Source organism: Notothenia rossii (assembly GCF_949606895.1).
Source record: "Notothenia rossii genome assembly, chromosome: 3".
NCBI classification, from domain to species: domain Eukaryota; kingdom Metazoa; phylum Chordata; class Actinopteri; order Perciformes; family Nototheniidae; genus Notothenia; species Notothenia rossii.
The window spans coordinates 75,695,817-75,718,361 of record NC_136901.1 but is presented as its reverse complement, the minus strand read 5'-3'; the positions used below and the strand labels follow the sequence as shown (position 1 = coordinate 75,718,361).

General features: G+C 41.3%; 1 protein-coding gene across 24 annotated transcripts in view; it reads right to left on the bottom strand.

The window, feature by feature from the left end:
* Positions 1-1,634: 1,634 nt before the first annotated feature.
* The window catches only part of LOC307031494 (protocadherin alpha-C2-like), a gene marked incomplete at its 5' end in the record, with an annotated part of 199,614 nt that continues 178,703 nt past the window's right edge, over positions 1,635-22,545 (bottom strand). For 22 of the 24 annotated variants that reach the window (XM_079668626.1, XM_079668631.1, XM_079668648.1 and 19 more), the window contains 3 exons: positions 1,635-4,813; positions 13,142-13,227; positions 15,532-15,596. In XM_079668626.1, the coding sequence (XP_079524752.1) occupies positions 4,503-4,813; positions 13,142-13,227; positions 15,532-15,596 (462 nt within the window). In that variant the 3' untranslated portion in view covers positions 1,635-4,502. Of the gene's footprint in view, positions 4,814-13,141; positions 13,228-15,531; positions 15,597-18,820; positions 21,925-22,545 lie in introns of those variants that run through there. The other 2 variants (XM_079668625.1, XM_079668640.1) reach the window with 2 other exon arrangements.

Sequence of the window (22,545 nt, the reverse complement as noted above, 5' to 3'; positions counted from 1 at the left end):
TGATGAACCTACTGTTTCATTAACTCTTTGGCACTCTATTCTCACACACATACTTGTGGTACTGTTATTGCCGCAGTCAAACAATTATTATGCACATTAATCTCTCCATCTTCATCCTGGTTGCTTCCAAGTCACTCAATTTGCTTTCCTCAGCAGGATGAGGGTTTTGCTGAGTCACTGCAGCTGGCAACATCACCAGCCAACACACTCACTAAGACAAACACATTCACACTTCAGCTCCAGTGCACCCTAATGCTTTATTTTTTTAAAGAGCCTTTCACACTAGTAGATCGTTTGCTTTAAACTTGCTCTCATAGTTGGTTTGATATATAACACATAAATGAAGGTAGACGCAGGTACTGCACAATAGAGAGGGCTGTTTGTATATGTTATGTTTACATTTGTCTCTCTGGACCAACCATCTTATGAAGAGAGCGAGCAGATTGGCCCACTGCTCTGCTTGCATGGCTCTGTTCACTCTGCCATAAAACATATCCATATTCATTAGCCAGAGATTTGCTGCTCTGCAGACCAAACACTGCAGGCTTCTTTCCTGCACATTGCCAGTTTGCTTGTTTATTCATTTGTTTGTATAACTGAAACGGGGCTAAATTGAGAGAGACCAGAGCATGTTTTGTTAATGCTCATGGGAATGTGTAACTAGGCATTTAAAATGTGTGGGTGGAAGTGTTTTTTGTTAAAGTATTTTTCTTTCAGCGATGTGTTGCTCAACAGTCAAATGCGAGCGAGGAGTCAGAGACACTGTTGGTACTGCATCATCAGATCAGCAGCCAGAGTCATCCGCTGTATCTGTGGCATATAACCTTGACCCCATCCAGTGCACCCCACTGCTTCAACTTGCCTCCTTGCTAAGAATATAAGGCTGTTGCCATAGAGACTATTCCCCAAATAGCTGTAACCATAGAAACAGTTGTCGTCTCCTGGAGGGAATTATATAAAAAAGCATTTTCACAAGATTTTTCATATATTTGTTTATATTCCAAGCATCACTATTAAGACAAACAAATGCAGGAACTTATATATTTAACACTGCCATGAATTCATCTAAATCTATGTTTATTTCCAGGCAAACAACATGTAAGAATGGGAAAACTGTTATAGTTCCTGTATCACTTTAAATTACCTTTTAGGAAATACTTGAGCTGACTGCCTGAGAAGATGGCTGGATACAATTATTGATTATCAATGTTGCATTTCATCCAGGTCAGCATAATGTCACTCTATTGAGTGTTTTTTTCTCTAAAAACTCACCCAATGGGATATTATAAATCGAATCAGCCACTCTATGAAATTGTTTTGCGTCTGAAAGCTTCTTTTCACAAGGGACTGTTTGGACCGTCTGTGACCATGGCTTTTAACAAGGAGAAATGAGGCTTCAGTGCTGGACAGGTCATTTTGCCTGTTTCCGTCTCTGAATGCTTGATAGTGCAAAGAAGAAATGTATAATGTGAGCATGTGAGATAGAATTGAATTGAAAAAACTAGGTTATTATCTAAATTCAACCATATTCTGAATTTCCTCTCCATCACCAAATGATTTCATTGCAATACCTTTGTTCAAATCACAGATGGAAAAAGAAAAAAGTAAAGACACACACACATTAATACCCCCAAGACAATGAATTCACATTTATTTTTAAGAAAGAAAACTTTATTAGTGATTTATTAACAAAACACATTACAACTGTATCCATTTAGGTAAAAATAAAAAAAGTCTGAAAATAAATGAATGAAATGAAATTCACTACTTCACTGTCACAGTTGATGAGCAGGTGTACAAAAAAAAAAGGTTTTACAACAGATCATGGCCAGTCCATTTTGGACAGCACATTGCCACCATAGTTCACCACCAAACATTGGGAAAGAATGACAGCATGAACTCACTAAACACAAGCATACACTACATATACCTTTTTATACACTGGAATATTTTTTTCAGTCATTTTTTTTTTTTAAGAGTGAAAGGGAAGTGATAGCTCATCATAGGATCATACATATTTCAGTTACAATATTACAGTGTTAGTTAGATCGTCATGTCAAAGCTGGACACAAAGAGTGATTTTTTTTCTTTTCTTTTTTACTAACTTTGCTTGTTTTCAAAAGCAAAAATCATAGTTGGTAAAACAAAAATAACAAACTTGCGTTGAAAGGTCTCACACTATAGCATTTACAAATATCTAAAGAGGTTTTGTGGATGCCGTACAACATCGGTGGTGCGTGAAGATTGTAGTACATAGATGTTTGGCAGAGACAGAAGTACATACAAATATCTCCTGTGCGAGTAATGCAGAAAAGTGATAATACAAAATAATAAAATCATAGCCATCTATCTATTTATATATATATTTCTCTATATAGTATGTGTTTCCTTAGAGCAGTACATGCAGCAGCCACTTAATGGAGTGACGTCATACTGAGCCGCAAAACTTTGGGGACGTGGCAACAAGTTACAGGCAGGGGAGGGGAACCAACAGAAGCAGGTCTTGAGGCATGGGTGAGCCCCTTTTTCAAAACCTCCTGAGAGAGGATTGGTGGGATATAGCCATGGGATGGGAATCCCTAGATGCCCACTTTTAAGTAGTTTTCAAATACTAATGCAGAGACAATCTATGAAGAGTCTACGCTATACGTTTACAATGTAGATAAAAGCTAATATGTGATTCAATGATCCTAAACAATCAATTTGGAGGACAACTTTCTTTTCTTGTACACAGAGATGGAGGGCCAGCCCACGGCACCCTTCTCCTCACTTTATCCCAGTCCTCCATCCCAGTATAATGCTTCATCCCACCTGCTCCCCTCTCATCAGTGGCAACACACAGGGAATTAACAGTGTACTGTTGTATGCAAGTTAAAAGCACTGAACCGTTGTGGACTTAGAGAGACATCTGACAAGAGTTCAGGGCATATACCCACGACTGGGCTTCCCCAGGCCACATCCACATTACTCCATGCTGTTCTCAGCACACCACAATGTTCAGAGCAGGCCATTCCCAGGATCAATCCTGAGCAGGGGTCAGAGCGGGGGCTGGGGGCAGTCTCTGAGGGTAATAATGGGCATGACACGCATAAAGCAGTTAAAGCTTAAAAGGAAGAAAATAAATAATGTAGGAGTATGTAATCTCTTTAGAGAAAAAATGAAAAACAGAATAAGTTCATAAACTTCATCATCACATGAAGAGGCAGCCAGTGGGATGGGTGACCGTGGAGAAGAAAAAGGCAGCTGGGGGAGGTGACGACGGCTCGTGGCAGCTTGGGGCAAGTACAAGCAAGTGAGCAGTTGTAAACTCAAGGTATCAGGTAAGGACTGGTTGCTACCAAACATTCAAAGCAGAAAGCATTAGGCTTTTGCTGCGGCAGGGGGAGAAGAGAAGGTGTTGTCAAAATCTCAAGACTCCTAAGATTCTGTAATGTTTCATAAGAGTCCACTGACTTTAAGCGGAGTCAGAAGCCAGCTCAGCAGGACTCTCCCCTCCGTGATCCTCAGGAGAGTGTGAGATATCCTTCCATTTCTCAATATTTCAGGTACTCTGCATTCCTCAGTTGGAGTTCTGGTATGAGATGAAGCTCTCTGTGTCATTCAAATGCAGCGAGGAAGTACAGAGTGGTTGCAAAGGATTCTGCTTCCATCCGGAGAGAGTCCATGTGCACATGCGCACCGCATAGGCGACAGTGCAGGGCAAAAAGCTTGTCTACTTTTAAGCACATTTATTTGATGTCAGTGGATTTACTCTCCTTTTTTATTTCTCTCTCTAGTTCTCAAGTGCTTTCCTTGTCTACTTTGCCATGGTAAGTATGTGTATTTATGTTTGAACGTGTGAGCATGCGTATGTGTGCATGTGGTTTCATAAAGATCTCAGGAAACACTGTTGGTATCTATCAGAGGAATCTGCAGCAGTGTCATGTAAGCCTTAGTTTCAGTGACTCTCCTGTGCTATTTACAAGTAGTGTGTGTCCAGCTCCAGATGGCATGCATCTGTCCCAATCTTCTTTGACGCTTTCTCTCTTTTCCTTGGCTGGCACAGAGCTTTTTGTTGTTCTTGTACAAAGTATTTGTCTTCTCTCAGAGAGAATGGTTTACACATCAGTTGGGGAGGGGGTAAGACAGAGGTGCCAAAGTGCCCAGTGGGTTAAAGGATAACAAAGATCAACACGAGGGCAAAGAGTTGTCATTCCTTATTGGAAGAGATGACTGACATGAGTTGACTCAGGGTATGTAGGCACATAGGGGCGTGGAGCAAAATCAATCATTTTATTGTTATCAAGGCAAGATCAATGATGTACCTTCAGTAAGGAACTGATGGTAAAATACATCTTGGTAAGGCCAGGTTGTTTAGAATCTTATCAGTGAAATTAGGTAATAAAATTAAATTGGAAAATCTAAAATAGTTTTTGCATTTTCTCTTTACCCAGTGGACTTTGGTTGGTACCTCTGTTTTAACAGCGCCCTTTTCTTCTTTATTAGTTACTCTTTCTGCTCCTCTACTCATCTCCATCATCCTTCCCCTTATCCTTCTTGTCTTTCTTCTCCTTCTTCTTCTTCTTCTTCTTCTTGGCCTCCTCTTTCTTTCCAAAGGTGATGAAATCGCTCTTGTCGTCCTCTCCTCCCTGGTTCTGTCTGATGGATATGATGGCGGGCGATCCAGGGATGATGAAGGCTTCTGGGGGAACATCGCCAGGTTTCAGGTGCTGCGGGGGTCCACCAGGACAGCCGGGGGGGCCATAGCGAAAGTGCCAGCTGTTGCTGTCTACGCCAGCACCCATTGGGGGGGAAACTTCTCCCCCTTCAGCATCTGAAAGAAACAGAGATGGAGGATGGGTTATTTTAAAAAAAATCTATTTGCTTTAAACAGATTAGGTATAACAAATGACCAATAGTTATGATTTGTATAGACTCCTTGATACATGAAAAGCTGAATCCTTCAAACAAACTGGGGAAGATTGACATGTACTAAGCCTTTCGCATTACATGTGATGCATTCTGCAGCACAAATTGCCCATCATCTGACAGGTTGTGTTTGTGCGTTCAAAAATGAAGTGGAAGATTTAATAAATATTTAGAGGAGGTATCATACGGAAGGTTTATAGAACACATTCAGCTAGATTTCCCAAACATTTGTCCAATTTACAGTTTCAGTTTAGTGTGGAAATAGATCTGTTTCTAAGTGCAGCTGCAAAATGTGAGGTGTTCATAGTAAAGATTGTGACGTCTAATGAGCTCACAACTTCTGTTTTGTAAAAATGTACACACATTGTATGTGTTTATGAATGGCTATAGTACCATTTTTTTCTTTAAATAAACGAACATTTAGCTCAGTTTCCTGTATATTTAAAGAGAGCTAGATTTCAAGTTTTTGTTGCTGAGCTGCTGTGGCACAAAAGAAAATAGGTCCCTATGTCTCCTCTTTTTAAATTCACAAGATATACGGTATACTTAATGACTCCTACTGCATTATCTCCAAATACCTTTTTATAAATAATATCTGTCATGGTCTATAAGTATCTCTCTTTGGCATAAATATATTTTTATTTCTGCATTTGAGATCTGCAGCTCACATCCTGTGGTTGTTAAAGGCATTAGTGGCTGGCCATAAAAAAAAGCACCTTTCAGGACTACTGTATTTGCTCTACTTTGGAGAGTTCACTGATGCCCTGCAACCACTGTAAAAAACGAATCGGTCTATGAGTGGCATTCCTTGAGGGAACGGCCATGACATGCTATAAAAAGCGGGAGGTGGTTGTAATTAATGGGTGGTCTCCAAGAAGAAACTGCTAAGTGGGCAATAAATCAAAGACTCCCTCCTAGTCCGAGCTAACATCCATGGCACTCTATGATGAAACAGTAGACACTTAGTCATTATTTTAAAGAATTAGATTGGTGGTTCAGTATTTTTGAGGAATTCAACGTCAGTATCTTGCCAAAGATGAAGGAAAAGCGCACACAAACCCAACATATTGGTATTCAGTGGCAGGTGTAGATGGTTTAGTCTATAAATAAACTAATCAAAGTCTCCCAGCTAAAATAATGTCACTTTGTTTCTTTCCTCACAGCAATGACCTACTTGCCACACTTGCCTCACATATTTATTTTATTTCTCAGACATTTTTTCTGAGTTCTTTCCAAAGGGAAGATTAACTAAGCAGGGCTCCATCCAACCAGAAGGAACACATGTCTCTAAGAAGAAGCCTGACCTCATGCAGTACCCAGGGCAGAGAATACCATCTTCAAATCTTGTCTATGTGTGGTTTCAGCTTTATTTATGCTGCCTCTCTTAAACTAAATAAACTGTGTCATCTCAAATATAGTGGGTCATTGAGAATGCAAACGGTAGTTAAAGCAATAGAGACCGGTTGATATAAATCATCCATTACATCACTGAGACCAACAAGAGTCTCATATGAAGTTCTTATGTTTGTGTTGGGCTGTTACTGTGCTGCTTTTCATTGGTATACAAATGCAAGATGATGACTGATCAAAACTGATTTTGCCATTGGTCACTAGTATTTAAAAAGCTTTACTTGTACAATAGTGGTATTAATTATTTAATTTTGTCAAATATAATGTGTACAAATGTCTGCCATTTTAGTGTTTACTTTTAATCAATTTAAAACGTAATCTTCAAACTTGTTTTTCAATATTTTAGCATTTTAATTTACAAGCTCTCAGTAAGATTTGCTCTCCGAGTAATCCATGGCAAACATGACATCTCCTGCTGGCATACAATCCAGATCACAGAGGCATGCAATACTGTTAAGCCTTTCTTTGCTTCTTAGGTCGAATTAGACAACGGCGCAGAAACAATTATTTAAAATGCTTGAAGTTGAATATATACAAAATAATGTCTGAATTAGAGCATAGATTATAAATTGATTAACAAATAACACTGCACTAAACTGCTCTGGGATTTGTGGTGAGCACTTTCCCCTATTTTCTCACATTTGATAGACTAACCAATTACCCAATTATTGATAGATTCATTGGGAGGTTGCTCAATAATTCACATTTGTAGTTGCTGTCCTAGTCTGAGTTTCCATTTTCAATATCATCTTTAATTCTCTCAGATTCGTTTTTTTAAAGTCAGACAGGGACCCAAGTGAGATTTGCATGGTTCATGCATTTGAATTGTTTCACATCACTTTCCCCAACGATTCTCATACTTTCACTGACTGTGACAAATCAACTGCAAGAGCAACAGTGAGAAAAAGGAATTTGACAATGCGATTGAGGAGATTAGGAGAGGACAGGCCCGGTCCAGTCACTGCTTCTTAACCATTTACTTACAAGGCGAGTCTTCCCCCAGTTGATAAGTCCTATTTGCACTCCCCAAGCAGAAACATGACCCTAATTCTATAATCTCAAAAGGAAGGCAGGAACATAAGAAAAAGGAGCACAATAATACTAAATACAAAAACTGGAGTACTGGCAATGCATTTCTCTGAACTATCCACGCTCTTTTTTGGAAGAAAATGACCTTCCTAACTCAATGCGGGAACTCGATGAGACCCAAGTCCCCCGATGCAAACTTAGATATACAAACAAAACAACACCCCGGAGAGTGATGAGTCATGGTAAGAGCAGAGCAAAAAGGGCAGGGCAGTGTATTTCTGTTGAAAGGGTCAATGTCTGATGCTGAAGTCAAATCATGGGACACACTGATGTCTGGTTCAACTGAAAAGGTCACATCATAATACTCTTTGATGCAGTGGGAGGTTTATAAAGTACTTTTTATATAATCAGAACATTTAGTTTTGATGCGATTTGCTCAGTAATGCCAGTTATACAGTCCCTCAATAAACAACGCATGTGTATCTAACTCCTTATACTGCATGTCTGTTCTCACTGTATTTGCTCCCTGTCTTTTCTCTGTGTCTTTTCCTTCTCGGTGGTAACAGATACACCTCGCCCAAGTGTGATCTCCACAGAGCAATTGCTCCATTCTGATTTGTCGATGGCTGTTGCAGAGCAAAACTTCTTCACTTCTCTCCTCCCTCTTCATCTTTCACAACCTCCCTTTCTCTCTTCCGCTCAGTTCCTCTGACCTTTCAATTAATCTTGCGTGAAAACTCGGCCAGCAAACACCCGTCCCTCCCAGTTATTGACAAGTCTTAATCATGACTATCAATGTTTATGGTAACATTAATGTGATCGGGTATTAAACAGCTTGTCCATCAGTGATAATTACCCACATTAGAGACTAGGATGGGTTGTTGTTTCATAGTGATGCCCCCAGCTCTATTACTCTCTCCATGCATCAGTAACTAGCAGCATCTGAAACCCTCTGTATTTAAAATGCAAGAACGACTCAAAAGCCACTGTAATCAATATGTTAGCATTACAGAATGATATTTTCTACATATTTATCTTTGCACTCTTCAACTCCAACATCTCTGCGTGTGAATGTCCGATCGCTCCCATATTGCAGCCCAAGCTTTTCACAGCCATTTACATCACCCAAGCTCCATTTTGCCACATCTACTTTATTCATCCCCTTGTCTCGCCCTACCATCGGCCAGTTGGGCAGAAGCGCAGTGGAGCGCAGTGAAACGTTACATAACTGGCTGAGGAGGAGGAGGAGGAGGAGGAGGAGGAGGAGGAGGAGGAGGAAGAAGAGGGGCCGGAAAGTGCAGGTATACAGATATGAACATGATGCTCAAAACCAAACCGCAGGGTGGGGGGAGGGAAAAAGATTAAAGGATCCTGAAGGAGGGTTTTTTCTTTCACACTGCAGTGGTAGAGAAATATGTGATTGTTATGATAGCAAACAGTTAGCTGAGACCACACCCTTCTATAAAATAGCCCCTGTGTTTGTCTGTGTGCTGTGCAGTTAGTGTATCTGGTGGTAGAAACAAAATGTGATTTTGTGTCTGCTCTGAACCTAATTCTTATTCATGTGTCTGTGTTTCCACTGCTATGCCTGGTTGTGATATATAAAAAAAGTGCCTACATGAATTACCATATATTCCTTAGCAGTGAATTGCAAAAAGAAACACTGTGATGGGTAGTTTTACAATAATGATGGCTGTATGTGGTTTTTCGAAGTGTCCGCTGCAAATTCATTTTGGAGACAACGATGTATACGTGTGTGTGTGTGTGTGTGTGTGTGTGTGTGTGTGTGTGTGTGTGTGTGTGTGTGTGTGTGTGTTTATTTGTGTGTGTCTGTTTGGGTTTCATGCCAGGTTGAGCACCTTGCAGTCTGCTCCCAGCTGGATCCTGTGGCAGATGGTGGACACAAGCAATCCCAAGTGACAGGGCTTAACACAATAACAATAACAACGAAGTTAGGGCCATGTGTGGGAGTTCGGATTGTTAGCAGTATGTCTCTGTGTATATGCTTTATATGTCAGTATATGTGCAATGACAAAAAAAAATTAAACACCGATGTAGAAATTGATTTATTCTCCAGAGAGAAAGAGAGGGGAGAGAGCTGGCAGGATATATAACGATTCAGAAAATGCAGGATGGGAACACAAACAGTAACAATAAAGGAGAGAAAAATAACTGACGTCAAGAACAGGAAACTGATGGGGCGGAGAGAATTCAAAATTGCGAGAAGTCTCTGACCATTTCTAGACTGTTCTGCAGATGTGATTGTGTTTGCCAAAAATATTTTGATTTTGAAGCCTAATTCAAAGACTGCATGCCTAAAGTAAGACATATAGCCTTATACTACTCACATCACACACACAATGTACATGTGTATAATGTACAAAATATATATAAACGTGCTCCTTTCCTGCCTGATGAGAATAAAACTGATAAAGTAAATGTTAATGCAAAAATGTTGTGGCCATATGCCACAGAGCAGACACTATCGTCAAGTGCTGGTGCATTGAGGAAACAAAATGAAGCAAGAAGGCTTCTCTTGACCACCTCTCTCTCTTGGCATTTTGCCTCCAACCTTTAGTCTATTTTTGCCTTGACAAGTGCCGGGTGCAGTGGATTACTGTTAACTCTAATCAAATATGTGTTCCTTTCTTTCTCTGTGTGTAGTTTTCAGTGTGTATGTAGGTGTGATATACAGAAAGCCGCAAACCTGCATCCATCTCTGTAGTACACCACCGCCCTGCAGTGAATATAGGTCACTCGCTTTGACTCCTCTGCTCTTCTTTCCCTTTACACCGCTTACCCCTTTACTTTTCAAACACTTCCCTACCTGCTTAACTCCATCCCCTCATGCTCTGTTTTAACATGTGTTCTTGTACACGTATTCCAGCCTGCACCACCCATTGTCTTGTCCTTCACCTGATCCCACAATCTTTTTTACCCTTCCCCCCTGATTCGTTAGCCCACACCATATGTTGCACTCCCCTCTATATAACGCCCCCCCGCCCCACACCACCACCTTCCTCTTTCTCCTGCCAATATTAGAGGCCATGAATGGTTGCCGTGGAAACTACATCCGGCAGTAGGACATTGGTAGGAGTCATGGTGACAGTGCTTGTGCTGATGGAGTATAATGCTGCAAGCTCTCTCTCCCTCTTTCTCTCTCTCTCTCTTGTAGTCTAGCCACTCTCCCTTAGCAACAGCAGCCTCAGCTCCCTCTGCTTTCTTTGCTACACTCAATCATTCTGATTTACTCATTGTCACCCCCTCCCAGTTGATGTTTTTCATGTCTTCACTTTCCTCTCCACCTTCTCCTCTACCGTGTCTATCTTTATGGCGCATGTGTTTCTTCTTTCTTCTCAATCCCTCGCTCTGCATCCTGCCCATCCCCCTTCTCCCTGCCTCTCTCTGCCCAATCTCTCCAGGGGATGGTTGCAATACTGCACAGTTATCTCTGAAGCCTTCTATGCCTTTGGTTTGTACTCAGACTTGTGAAATAGTGAGCAGAGATAAAGTATAAAGCAACAGGGAGTGACAAACAGACAGCGAGAGAGAGTTTGACAGCAATCAGAACCATGATTTCATTAATGTGGGTCTGTTAATCTGGGTGTGGGCTGCGCTCCATCTGTCACAGCGGGGGCAGCACACAAAGCAGGCAGCCAAAACACACTTAGAAACACAGCCAAGCACACAACACACTAAAAACACGAAATAAGATGCACCGCGCAGACACACACATTCACTAATCGGAGAGGAAGAAGCAGGGGCGTTGTCAGCTGCACCGCTATCTCGCCTTTTTATTTTAAAACTACTGTGATTCAAACCATCACCCTACAGTAGCAGCATTATCAGTCAAACAATTCCCTCGACAAACCCAACTTTGATATACTCCTGCTGTCCACCTCAGGATCACAGCCTTCAACAAACAAGATGATTTGGCTAAAAATAGCACAGACTGTGACTCATAGTGACGTGACAGGTCACATTGAATACATATCTCCATTCCTCTCATTTCTGAGAGATGATGAACAGAACCAACTTCAAAGTGTGAACACACATCTTTCCCAATCTTGTGCTCCAGTCAGGAAGCTCTACACATACATTATTTTCATATTATCCAACGCTCTTAACCCAGAATTACCATTAATCCAACTCTAGCTTCTGACCTTAAACTAATACAGCTAATATGTTCATTCTTAACCTGGATAACAAAGACATGAAGAAGGGACAGTTAGCCCTTAGGCGAAGCAAGCTTAGTGTTTGCAAAATGTGTTGTTCTGAAAGTGCTAAATTAGACCACCTTAAATCCTCACCAGCTGATCCTGTTACCACTGACCCACCCTGAAGATGTCACTGCTGCCTGTTCTGACCTCTCTCTGTTTATATCTCTCATGTTTTGAAGTGCCTGCAGGCTGTACGTCCTCAGCCAAGGCAACAAATCAATGGCAGAGTGGAGGAGGGTGTGTGTGTGTGTGTGTGTGTGTGTGTGTGTGTGTGTGTGTGTGTGTGTGTGTGTGTGTGTGTGTGTGTGTGTGTGTGTGTGTGTGTGTGTGTGTGTGTGTGTGTGTGTGTGTGTGTGTGTGAGTGGCTGGAAGAGAAAGTAGTGAGTTTATAGGTAGCTTGTCTGCCTACCAAGCACACCGCCTTCTGTCTATGAAAGACACCATACAGGCCATCTCTATTTCCTTAATCACAATGTAATTACACTTCCGTCGTATCTCCAGTCCTCTTATTGGAGATACTTCCATCTAGTTTTCTCTCCTTTCTCTCCCATCTTTCTGCCAGCCCACTCTTTTTTCTGCTTCACTCTTAATCCCTTTTGAGCCCACTTCCCTATGATTATGAGGAAAGTCACCTCTTGCAATATTTATGCATTTGTTCCGTTTCCAACTATGTAACAAGTGGTTTAGAATGTTACATTTAAACGTAATGGTTATCAAGTAACAATCTGAAGTTGAAACTTTCATATGAGTCACTTGCCTGCATCTGCTTTACAGCAAAAGCACTGCCAACATGTACTCATTTAATTGGACTCCTTTTTTCAATTGCATGAGCTGAGCTTGCAACTGAAAGGCCTGAAATCTAACATTATTTAAAATGGTGTTTCCTTGAGAGCAAGTCATTTTAAAATATATTTACAAAGCTTTCAACGGTACATTAAATATAATACACAATTGTGTTATGTACAGGTGCCATGTTTCAAATGACCATATGTCCATAATAAATGTATTAAAAGCTTATGATTACATTTAAATATATGAATAATATTATTAGCTGAACAAAAGAACAAGAAAGATAAAGGGGAGGATATATAATTGTATTTGAATAGTGTTTTCTAATGGTTGTCATCTGTCGCTCAGTGGTTTATTCCTCTGTAAACATCTTGCTGATAATCCAATGCATTTGTGTCTCTGTCGCCCTTTTCTTGTCAGTATTGTCTCCTTTACTGATACAGAGAGCAGAGATATCTATCTACGCCTATAGCATGTGTCATTTCCTCTCCCTGCATCAGTGGGAAGTGTTAGGACCGGTTAGGGGGGGGTCTCGTAAATGATATATCTGTATTCCTCATTGTATTACTCTCTTGTGGTTTGATAAGCTCTTGAGGAATGTAGAGTTATTGGTTTAAGATACTCTTAGAGGGTTTTGTCTGAATATGGATAATGCTGTACAGATTTCCACATAGTATACCAAATCAGCTCCTACATTTCTTTAATGTTTTTTTCATTTTCTTTTACTGTGCCTAAAATAGTCTTTAATTGAGTTGTGATGGTTTAGGTGAAAGTAGCATTCTTACCAGCAGCGCTAGACGCAGTGGGCCAGTTCTGAACCAGGACACCCTGGGCTCCTTGCATTACTGCGGACTCTTCCATGTGCACTGAGCTGGAACACAAGAAACAAACATGCACATATTACACACTGGTATTCTCTCAGATATGATATACTAACTTATGCTAAATTAAACCGCAAAACAGAAGTTTTACTTTTTAAGATTTAAGTGATGACTGTGACGTATAAGCTCCCGCATTACATTTTGTTGTGTCCATGCGTTTGCCATAATACACAATGTTACAGATTCAAACTTTGGTACTCTATTTGTGGGGGTTAGAAAATGTAATGATCAGATTAGGATTAAAGTATTCACCCTAGATTTTTCTGGAATTCTCTGGATTATGGATTACAGATGGTCGCTCTTACATTTTCACACTCCCTCTGTGGGATTTCAGCATCCTCCCCTCTACTAAAAAATGCTTCACTCTCTGTATTACTTAACAATTGCAAAATAAATGTTGATACAAACCACAGTTCTCTCTCTCACTGCTTCTACCTTATCTTTAAAAAGGGAAATATGTTCTGGCTCTGACAATAACATTTCGACCATGACGATCGATGAGAAAGGGCCCCTGCTTTCTGTTATGATCCAAGCAAGGAGGGCATAAACCATTTATACAGACATGCTGTTACAGCCAGACCATGAACCATTACCATAGTCTTGATTAGGATATAACCTTCATGAAGGAATGTGTGTGTTTCGAAGGCATCAATATTTGGTTAATTTATTGAAAATAAGCAGCCTTTAGTCTTTATGAAAACTATTGGGAATCATTTACCATTTAAATAGAATTGTGTAGAAGTCTGTAGGTTAGTAATATTAAAGGCACTTAGATACTGTATATGAGAAGCCATATTCCTGTACAGTGGTTCTTTGAGGAGAACAAAAGTGATTTGGCGATGGAGGCCATTTTAAATGCTGCGAAGCATCAGCATTATCAAGGTACACTGTTGAATTATTAATGGCAAACACTGGGCTGATAATACATGTTTGATCTACAGTACGAGCAGCCCTTCTCTCTCCTTCTTCCCCCAGACTCAACCCTATAACAAACAAAATTAGTAGGGAATCATTTGCACTTTAACATATTCAATTATTAAATGAAAAGAATAGGTCAGTGCCATTAAAGGGTTTGATATCTCCTCTACAAGCTGTGATTATAGATGAACATTTAGTAAGGCTTGGTAATGGGACATGGGGATAGTCAACCTAAAACACACCAGAGGTAGTGATGAGAAAGATTTCATGTGTTGGACTGGCCTAAAAGGACATTAACGCTCATTAATCCCTGCTGTAATTATGAGGGATTCTGTAACATTAATGACACTCAGATGGTCCAGAGTTATTAATCTGACATTGACATCCGAGTGCACACGTTCGTACACATATCGGCAGCTACAGTATAATGTAACAAATGCACTTGGGCCTCGGTAGACTCATGTAGATGAGCAGCAACAGAGGAGTGATGTTTATTTTGTTTTTTAAATATATACCGCAGAGAGGCAGATAACACAAGTTGTATCTTAACCTGTAAAACAGTATATGTTATAATAAATTATTGTTAATAATTGTATTTATATTTTTCATCTGAATTGTTAAAGTAGCTAAAGTTAACAAATAAACCTTGTGTTGTGAGAAATACAATATTATATATATATATATATATATATATATATATATATATATATAATAATATTTTAATTTATTGGTTTGATAAAGACTTATATGAGGTCCTTGTTATTTCCCCTCAGAAGTGCAATCACAGCTGAGCAGCAGTTGCCAGCAAGATGATCTCAGACATCTCTACTGGAAGAGGCCATTGTATAAACATGTATCATCCTCTCTGTGATGCAGATCTCTCAGGATTTCCAGACATTTATAGATGTTTTCCATATGGTCAATATATGGAAAAAATAAAGGTACTGTCTCATGTTAAGTTTTATTTAATGTCAACTAACTGAAACAGATTGTTCAGAGAATGACTTCTTGGTGTGTGATTATTATCTTTAGTCTCGGCCTCTGCATGACAGGGCTTCTCCCTCTGAACTGGCAGCAGAATGACGCTTCAATACTTTTTTCAGTTTGTTTTTCAGTTGCAGTTCACATGATTTCCCATTGGCATATTGAGGCCATTCCTGTAGACAATTTGAGGATATCCAAGACGACTCACAGAATTAGCTAGAATGAAGAATGGTTGCTTCTTACGATCAGTCTGTGGTGCCGGATTTGGTTATTGGCTTGAATATTATCATGTGGGACAATAGCGTGCATGCCTGTTGGTCTTTAGCAAAAAATGATGAAAGTGACTGTTGAGATACTTTGTGCAAGTGACAGAAAATAAATTGGATTCTTACCTCTGCATCATACCGCCTGCTCTCAGTGAGGCTGAATATCTCCAGTCGGCACTCTGCACTCTGGGCTGCAAGAGAAAGTGAGAGAAGTTGAGTCTTAAGTACACGCTAAAGTCAATACCATCTCATTAATAAGCCATGGCAAGACACACATACACAAACAAACTCAGTCGCACACACTCATGGAAGTGAAAGCTTGCTGCTGCCTATGGAGAGAAAAAAGTGTTGAATTAAAGATTGTAACTCATCTCCTCCGATCCCATCCATGTCCTCTGAAATAAAAAAATATGTTGAGAGTTGACCACTGACCATGTGATATATAAGAAACATTGCTGGGTGCTGATGACAGACTCAATTCAAAGATGCATTCTACTCAATGCTCCTTTTTTCTTTCTCTTTCACATTCTTTATGAATTTATGAAGATATTCCAAAATGTCAGTCTTCAAAAAAACACCAAAAATATCAAGATGTTTATTGGTGATGCTAGATCTACATTTCTGAAAGACCTGCGTCTATTGCTGTATTTTTCCTTCTCACCGTACCACCCTCTCTGCCTCTGTATATTCACCACCCTCCCTTCCCATGCTTTCACGTTCTTTCTTTCTGTTTCATCCTCTTAACAATGATCAAAACCTAGAGTGTCACAGGCACACAGTCTGCCTAAGTCAGTCTGACACATCTCACCATGGTAACTGTGCAGAACTCAGTCAAGATTGTACCCTGCACCCACCGCCCTCCATCCTTTCAGTCCTGTGAAGGTCACAGGTGGGGGAAAGAGGGGGCGGGCAGATATCATGTTAACCCCGTCAGACACACTACAATAGAAAGAAAGACTAAAAGGGACACCACACTACTGGAACCTCTGCCAGTGATGCAATTCATTTGAGACCTCCTAAAATGCAATTTCATTGTTTGTGCTTCTGAAAAAAAATCTTAAATCATAAAACCAGAAGAAATGTGGTGAGAAGACTGTCCATTCAGTATTGACAATGCTTTTGCTGCAGCAACATGTTCTGTTAAACTGACCACACCCAGATTGTATTTTCTCTAATCTCAACCAAAACCATTGACAGTCCTTAAACAATCTGATTGAGGAAATTACAATTCTCTGTTGGCCATGCAGTTCACACGAGACCCATTTGCAATCCAATTCCCTTTCAAATATGACAGATGTTCGCTTGCTGCTGAAGCTGCATTGACCTCTATGAGTCTGCAGTAGACAATATTTGGTCTCAATGAGAGAAGGCTAGTATTCTTCCTGGAGTCATTCACACAGAGCAGAGCCCTGAAGCAATGAAGACACTTAAAACTGGGTGCACTTGATTATTCTTCAGACAATCACTCCTTAAAAAGCAATCAGTGGTTAGATCAATAGTTTAGATCGATATTTAAGTGCATATTATTACGGCATTAGAAACAGTAAAACACAAGCTATTTGTCTAATATTAACATTCACATAACAAACAAGAAGAGATTGAGACATAAAAACAATGTTAAAATAAGACCAGTTTGTCCACAAATGGGACTAAATGGCTTAGCTAAACGCTTTCCCTGTAACGGGACAGCAGTGGCTGAAGGGAGAGGTCTGTTTGGCCGTATGGTGTTTATTGGGCTAAATGAAAACACACACACTAGATAAAAGCATCTGGAACCTAAGCATGTCCATAGTCTGATATACTCCCAAGGGAAGACATGCATGCAAACCAAGAATGTAAGTAGTTTATGCAATGACTGTAAACAGACAAACAAAAACAAATCTGACTCATACTTCGAATGAGTTACCAATGCATTATGTTTCTTTCTTTGAGGGGAGAAACCAGATTCAGTAAAAAAATGGAAAGAAACCTAAAACATCATGAGATTTTAGTTTCATAATTGCCTTGCCTGACTGTAATTTGTAAAGAAAGCTTTTTGTTTGCCCATTCAATCAATTTCTCGCCTTTTTCTCCATTCTTCCCTCTCCCTCTGTGTGAACAGTCCTAGCATGGATACAGAGCGCACACCTCCGCCATCAACACTCTGTCCAATCACCTTTCATCCCCCCGCCTCATCTGCGCACAGCCAGCCAATCCACGCACAGTACTGAGAAACACATCGCTGACAGTTAATTAAATAGAAACATGACTGGCATTTAATGAGGGACACATCAAGTGATAACAGAACAATACCCGTACACATTTCATCCTGTTTTTCATTACTCCTTTACTCAAATATCCTTTTCTTCACTGAATAGACAGACCGATAGAGGCTCACATCACCATGTTGAAAGTAAATAATATTTGTTTTATTCTAAAAATACTGTTTGGTTCTTTAAATTATGCAAACAACTCTATGCATCCTTTTAAATAGCAAAAGAAACATGAACTGAAGCTCTGGTGCCTCCTTCCTGCCTTCTTCCCCTATTCCAAAATGCTTGCTTGCTGCTCACTACCAGAGAGGTACGTGACCAGAAGAGGATATTTTTGGTGCAGTGGGACTGTAGGCCCTTGCAGCTGGCAAATGCTGCTCTATTTTCTAGACTGTCCCTCTCTTTAGAGATAACCACTGAAGGCCCTCTGGACCTACTGGACTTGAATAGTGTGGCACACAGCCCAGAGGTGACAAATAACATTGGCTGTGTGGGGTCATAGGTGAACAAGCTGAAATCTACTGGTTTGTTGTGAAGAGAGAATGTAACAGAGAGCAGATTACAGCTTTCTGTAGAACTGTGGAGGACGGTTTAATATATTCACCGACTCTCCAAATGCCTGGTCTTTAGCAAGCGTGGAACAAACACAAAGACACTTACCACAACCAGCAAATCAGAGTGCATTAACCAACCCACTCATATAAACCGTGCAGAGAAACTACCCACACATTGTTTTTAGATGCAGACCTGAAGATTAATGGCACCTAATGTAACGACCATTAAAACGTAATAATGGAAGCATGTACCTAAAAAAAATGGTGGTATATTTTTCTCACATTAGATCATTTTCTCAGGCATCTTGCAAGTGATGGAAATAACTTGTACATCAAAATCTGCCTTTTTTAAAAAATCATCTGTCCTGAAGAGCAGCAAGTAAATGTATTATTGTGAAACATTACACGCTTGTAGAACATATAAATGGCTTTAACAGTTTCAGAGCCATAAATGTAAACTGCAACCCAACTGCAAGAACACTGCCCTAGAGCAAAGCCTGAGCCATAACTGTCTGAGCATTTTTGTTTTTATAGCTTGTACCTTGTGGCTCATTTACTGCTATGAGGCAATCTAAAACAACAAACACAGAGATCACACTAGACACACACCTGAACAGTTGCATCTGGCATACTGAGTCGCCGTACAATTAACTGGCTCTGTCCGCTGTGGCTGGTGACGTAGCCTGAGCCCCAGGTGCTACTGTGTGGCCGTCCCGTGTTGTAGAACATAAATGTGTCGCTTCCTGACGTGGCTGTCATGCATGTCTTGTAACAATATGTGTTAGTTAAAGACCCATTTCCCCGCACTTCAATATAATGCGGTTCCCCTTTGAGGTCACGTCGCATGGCCACATTGTCGTTTGGTTGCCCTCCGCCACCAGCACCACCAGCACCACCAGCACCACCACCACCTCCACGTGCAGCTCTTCCTCCTCCCCCACCACCACCTGCTGCGGTGCCACCTTCTGGAACACTTTTCTTGGATACACAACATGGGGAGCAGGAGCCAGGCTGGGTGCAGTACGCATGGCAACGCACAATGGCCAGCACAAAGATGGTGACCAGGAACACAAAAGTTGTTGCACAAAGAGCAATGATGAGGTAGAGGGTGACGTTGGAAAACATCAGGGGGCTGTTCGGTCGGATGATACGCTTAGGGTCAGGGGTCAACTTTGGAGGAAGCTCCATCACGTGCACATGGATGATGGCTGTGGAGGAGAGTGGCGGTAAACCATGATCATGTACTCGCACTGTCAAGACGAAGGAGGTGGAGTTGTCCTCAATGACCCGCCTTGTGGTGCGTATCTCGCCGGTGTACTCATGCACCTTGAACAGGTCAAGGTCTGTGTTTGTCTGCTCAATGGCGTAGAGCAGCCAAGCATTCTGCCCGGCGTCACCATCCCACGCTGTCACCTTGGTAACCAATGCTCCTGCTTCAGCGTTTTTCATCAGCGTTTCTGTGGAGCGGCTGCCATTGGAAGGTGGGGAGACTATCCTGGGCACATGGTCATTCTGATCCATAATGTAAACATACACAGTGGCCACACGGCTTAGGGGAGGCACACCATTGTCCTGGGCTTTAACCTGAAAGTGAAACTCTCTCAACTTCTCAAAATCGAAGGCTCGCAGGGCATAGGCTTCACCTTTGGCAGGTTTGATGCTGATGTAGCTGGCAACAGGGATGCCATGGTTGTTGTCATTCAGGACAGTATAGGTGATGCGTGCATTTTCAGCAGCATCAGCATCTGTGGCTTTAACAACACACAAAGGTGCACCAGGAGCATTGTTCTCTGTAATATAAACGGTATAGGATGTCTGTTCAAAACGAGGCGGGTTGTCATTCACGTCTGCAACAGCAACCTTAAAGGTCATTTGAGATGATAGGGCTGGGGTGCCTCCATCCACAGCATTGACAGTGACATTGTAGGATGAGATGGTTTCCCGGTCTAGGAAAGCAGAGGTAACAACAGTATAGTGGTTCCGTAAAGACTTGATCCTAAAAGGCAGATTGGGCATGATATCAAGGGAAACTTGTTTATTTTTTCCAGAGTCACGATCATTCACACTGATCAATGCTACAACTGTGTCAGCCCGGGCATCCTCACGTACAGGACTGGAGAGTGAAGACAGTATAATCTCAGGAATGTTGTCATTGACATCCAAAACTTCTACGACTACTTTACAGTGAACTGCCACAGCAGCTGGCCCCTTGTCCATAGCCTGAATGTACATTTCATAAGAGTTTGTCTCTTCATAGTCTATGTTGTTTTTCACCCTAATTTCACCTGTTTCTGTGTCCATGGAAAACATATGTCTGACTCTTTCTGGCGTGTAACTGCTGAAGGAATAAAACACTTCCCCATTTGAGCCCTCATCAGGGTCTGTTGCATTTAACTTGATCACAAGTGCACCCTTTGGAGAGTTTTCGTACAATTTTACTTTGTACACAGAGATGTCAAACGCAGGTACATTGTCATTGGCATCAAGTATACGTACATTGATTTTGGCAGTGCCAGTTCTCTGTGGGGTGCCTCCATCCATTGCTGTCAGGATTAACTGATGAGAGGGTTTCTGCTCGCGGTCAAAGGGCTTTTTAAGAATAAAGTCGATGTGCTTATTATTTGAAAAGGGCTTAATAGAGTCCAGAGTGAGGTGGTTGTTTGGGCTGAGGCGGTACTGCTTCACAGAGTTGGAACCATCATCTGCATCCTGAGCTCCCTCTATGCGAAAGTGCGAACCGGTGAGAGCGGACTCGGACACCTCGAGCTGATATTCATCTCGAGGGAATTGTGGCGCGTTATCGTTAACGTCTAAAATGTCCACCTCCACGTTGTGCACCTCCAGTGGATTCTCTAATACCACCTCAAGGTTGCGTGAACAGGTGCCACTGAATTCACAAACTGTCTCTCGGTCAATGCGGTCACTCACAACCAGCTTCCCTGTTTTGTGATTTATGGTGAAATATCTCCGTCCACTGTCAGAAGTGATTCTGACGCGTCGCGTGGAAAGTTTGCTCAGGTCCAAACCAAAATCCCGGACAATGTCACCGACCAATGCCCCGTTTTCCAGCTCCTCCGGAATGGAGTATCGAATTTGTGCATTTGTAAGGCTACTCAGTATGAAAATAACAACATATAAAGAAAAAGGCACATTCTCATTTACACTGTAACAGCATCGTGCCGTCACAGCCATCGCAGGCAGGCAGAATTCACAGACGGGTCGGAGGAATCTGTCCGTCTTTTCAGCTTGCTGTGAGTGCCCACCCGCCTCATTAAAAACGAAGAAATTATCCGTGCATAACTCCGACTATGTGCAGGAATACCACCGCATCCTCTCTGGTGCCTGTTTAACGGGAATTTTCCTCAGTGCATCCATGTTTTCCTTTGTCTATGCTGGGTTCTGTTTTTAAATTTCTCTATCCTACAGTGCAAGGCTGGCTGCTTTCACTGACTATAGCTCTCTCTCTCTTTTTTTCTCTCTCCCTCCCTGCAATGGTTTCTGTGGGCAAAAGGGGAGGGGGAGCCCTCTCGCTCAAGAGATGCTGACTGCATTTCAGCACCTCCGAATAAAATGATGGAAACACATCTAATACAAATAAAAACAAACACAGAAAGGAAGAAAATACTCCGGAGTATTATATGTGCACGAATATGGACGCTGTATGTGCAGCTGACACAGATTTCGGGGGAAACAATTCGACAACAATCGTTTTCCCTCTTTTTGTCAGCGCCACCGCCCTTTTCATCGTACGCTGGGAAACTGATTTATGAACAAGCCTGGCGATTACATTTCTGCACTGATGCAAGCCCACAATTACTCAAGAACCCTCGAGCCAAAAGGAAAAACAAATGTCTGATACATGCAGAATATATTTTGAAAAAAAGAAACATATACAAAAACAAATAAACCAACTATAAAAACAATTAAAGTATTATTTCCTATATGACTTTGATTGACATTACTCTATTAAACACGTTATTTTAACACAACAAATGCCATGGGAATAAGATTACATGAATGAAGGTGTTGCGAGTGTGGTCAGAGGCTCTCTCTCATATTTTAACCACAACATTCAATAGAGGGGTGAATCTAGCCTTCTCACCATGTGTCTCTTCACGAGAGTTAATTGCTGAGACACTGGGACGTTCTGTCAGCATAGAACTGACATTTGCTCTTCTACAGCAACAAAGCACGTAATGTGATTAAGATTTCCACTGGTGACGACAAGGCTAGTCAGGTCACAGACAATATGCTCTGGGAGTGAACCCTCTCATCTAGCCAAAATACAACGCTGCGGCCACCTCTGGCAGGCATGAACTGCGCATGCGTGGGGT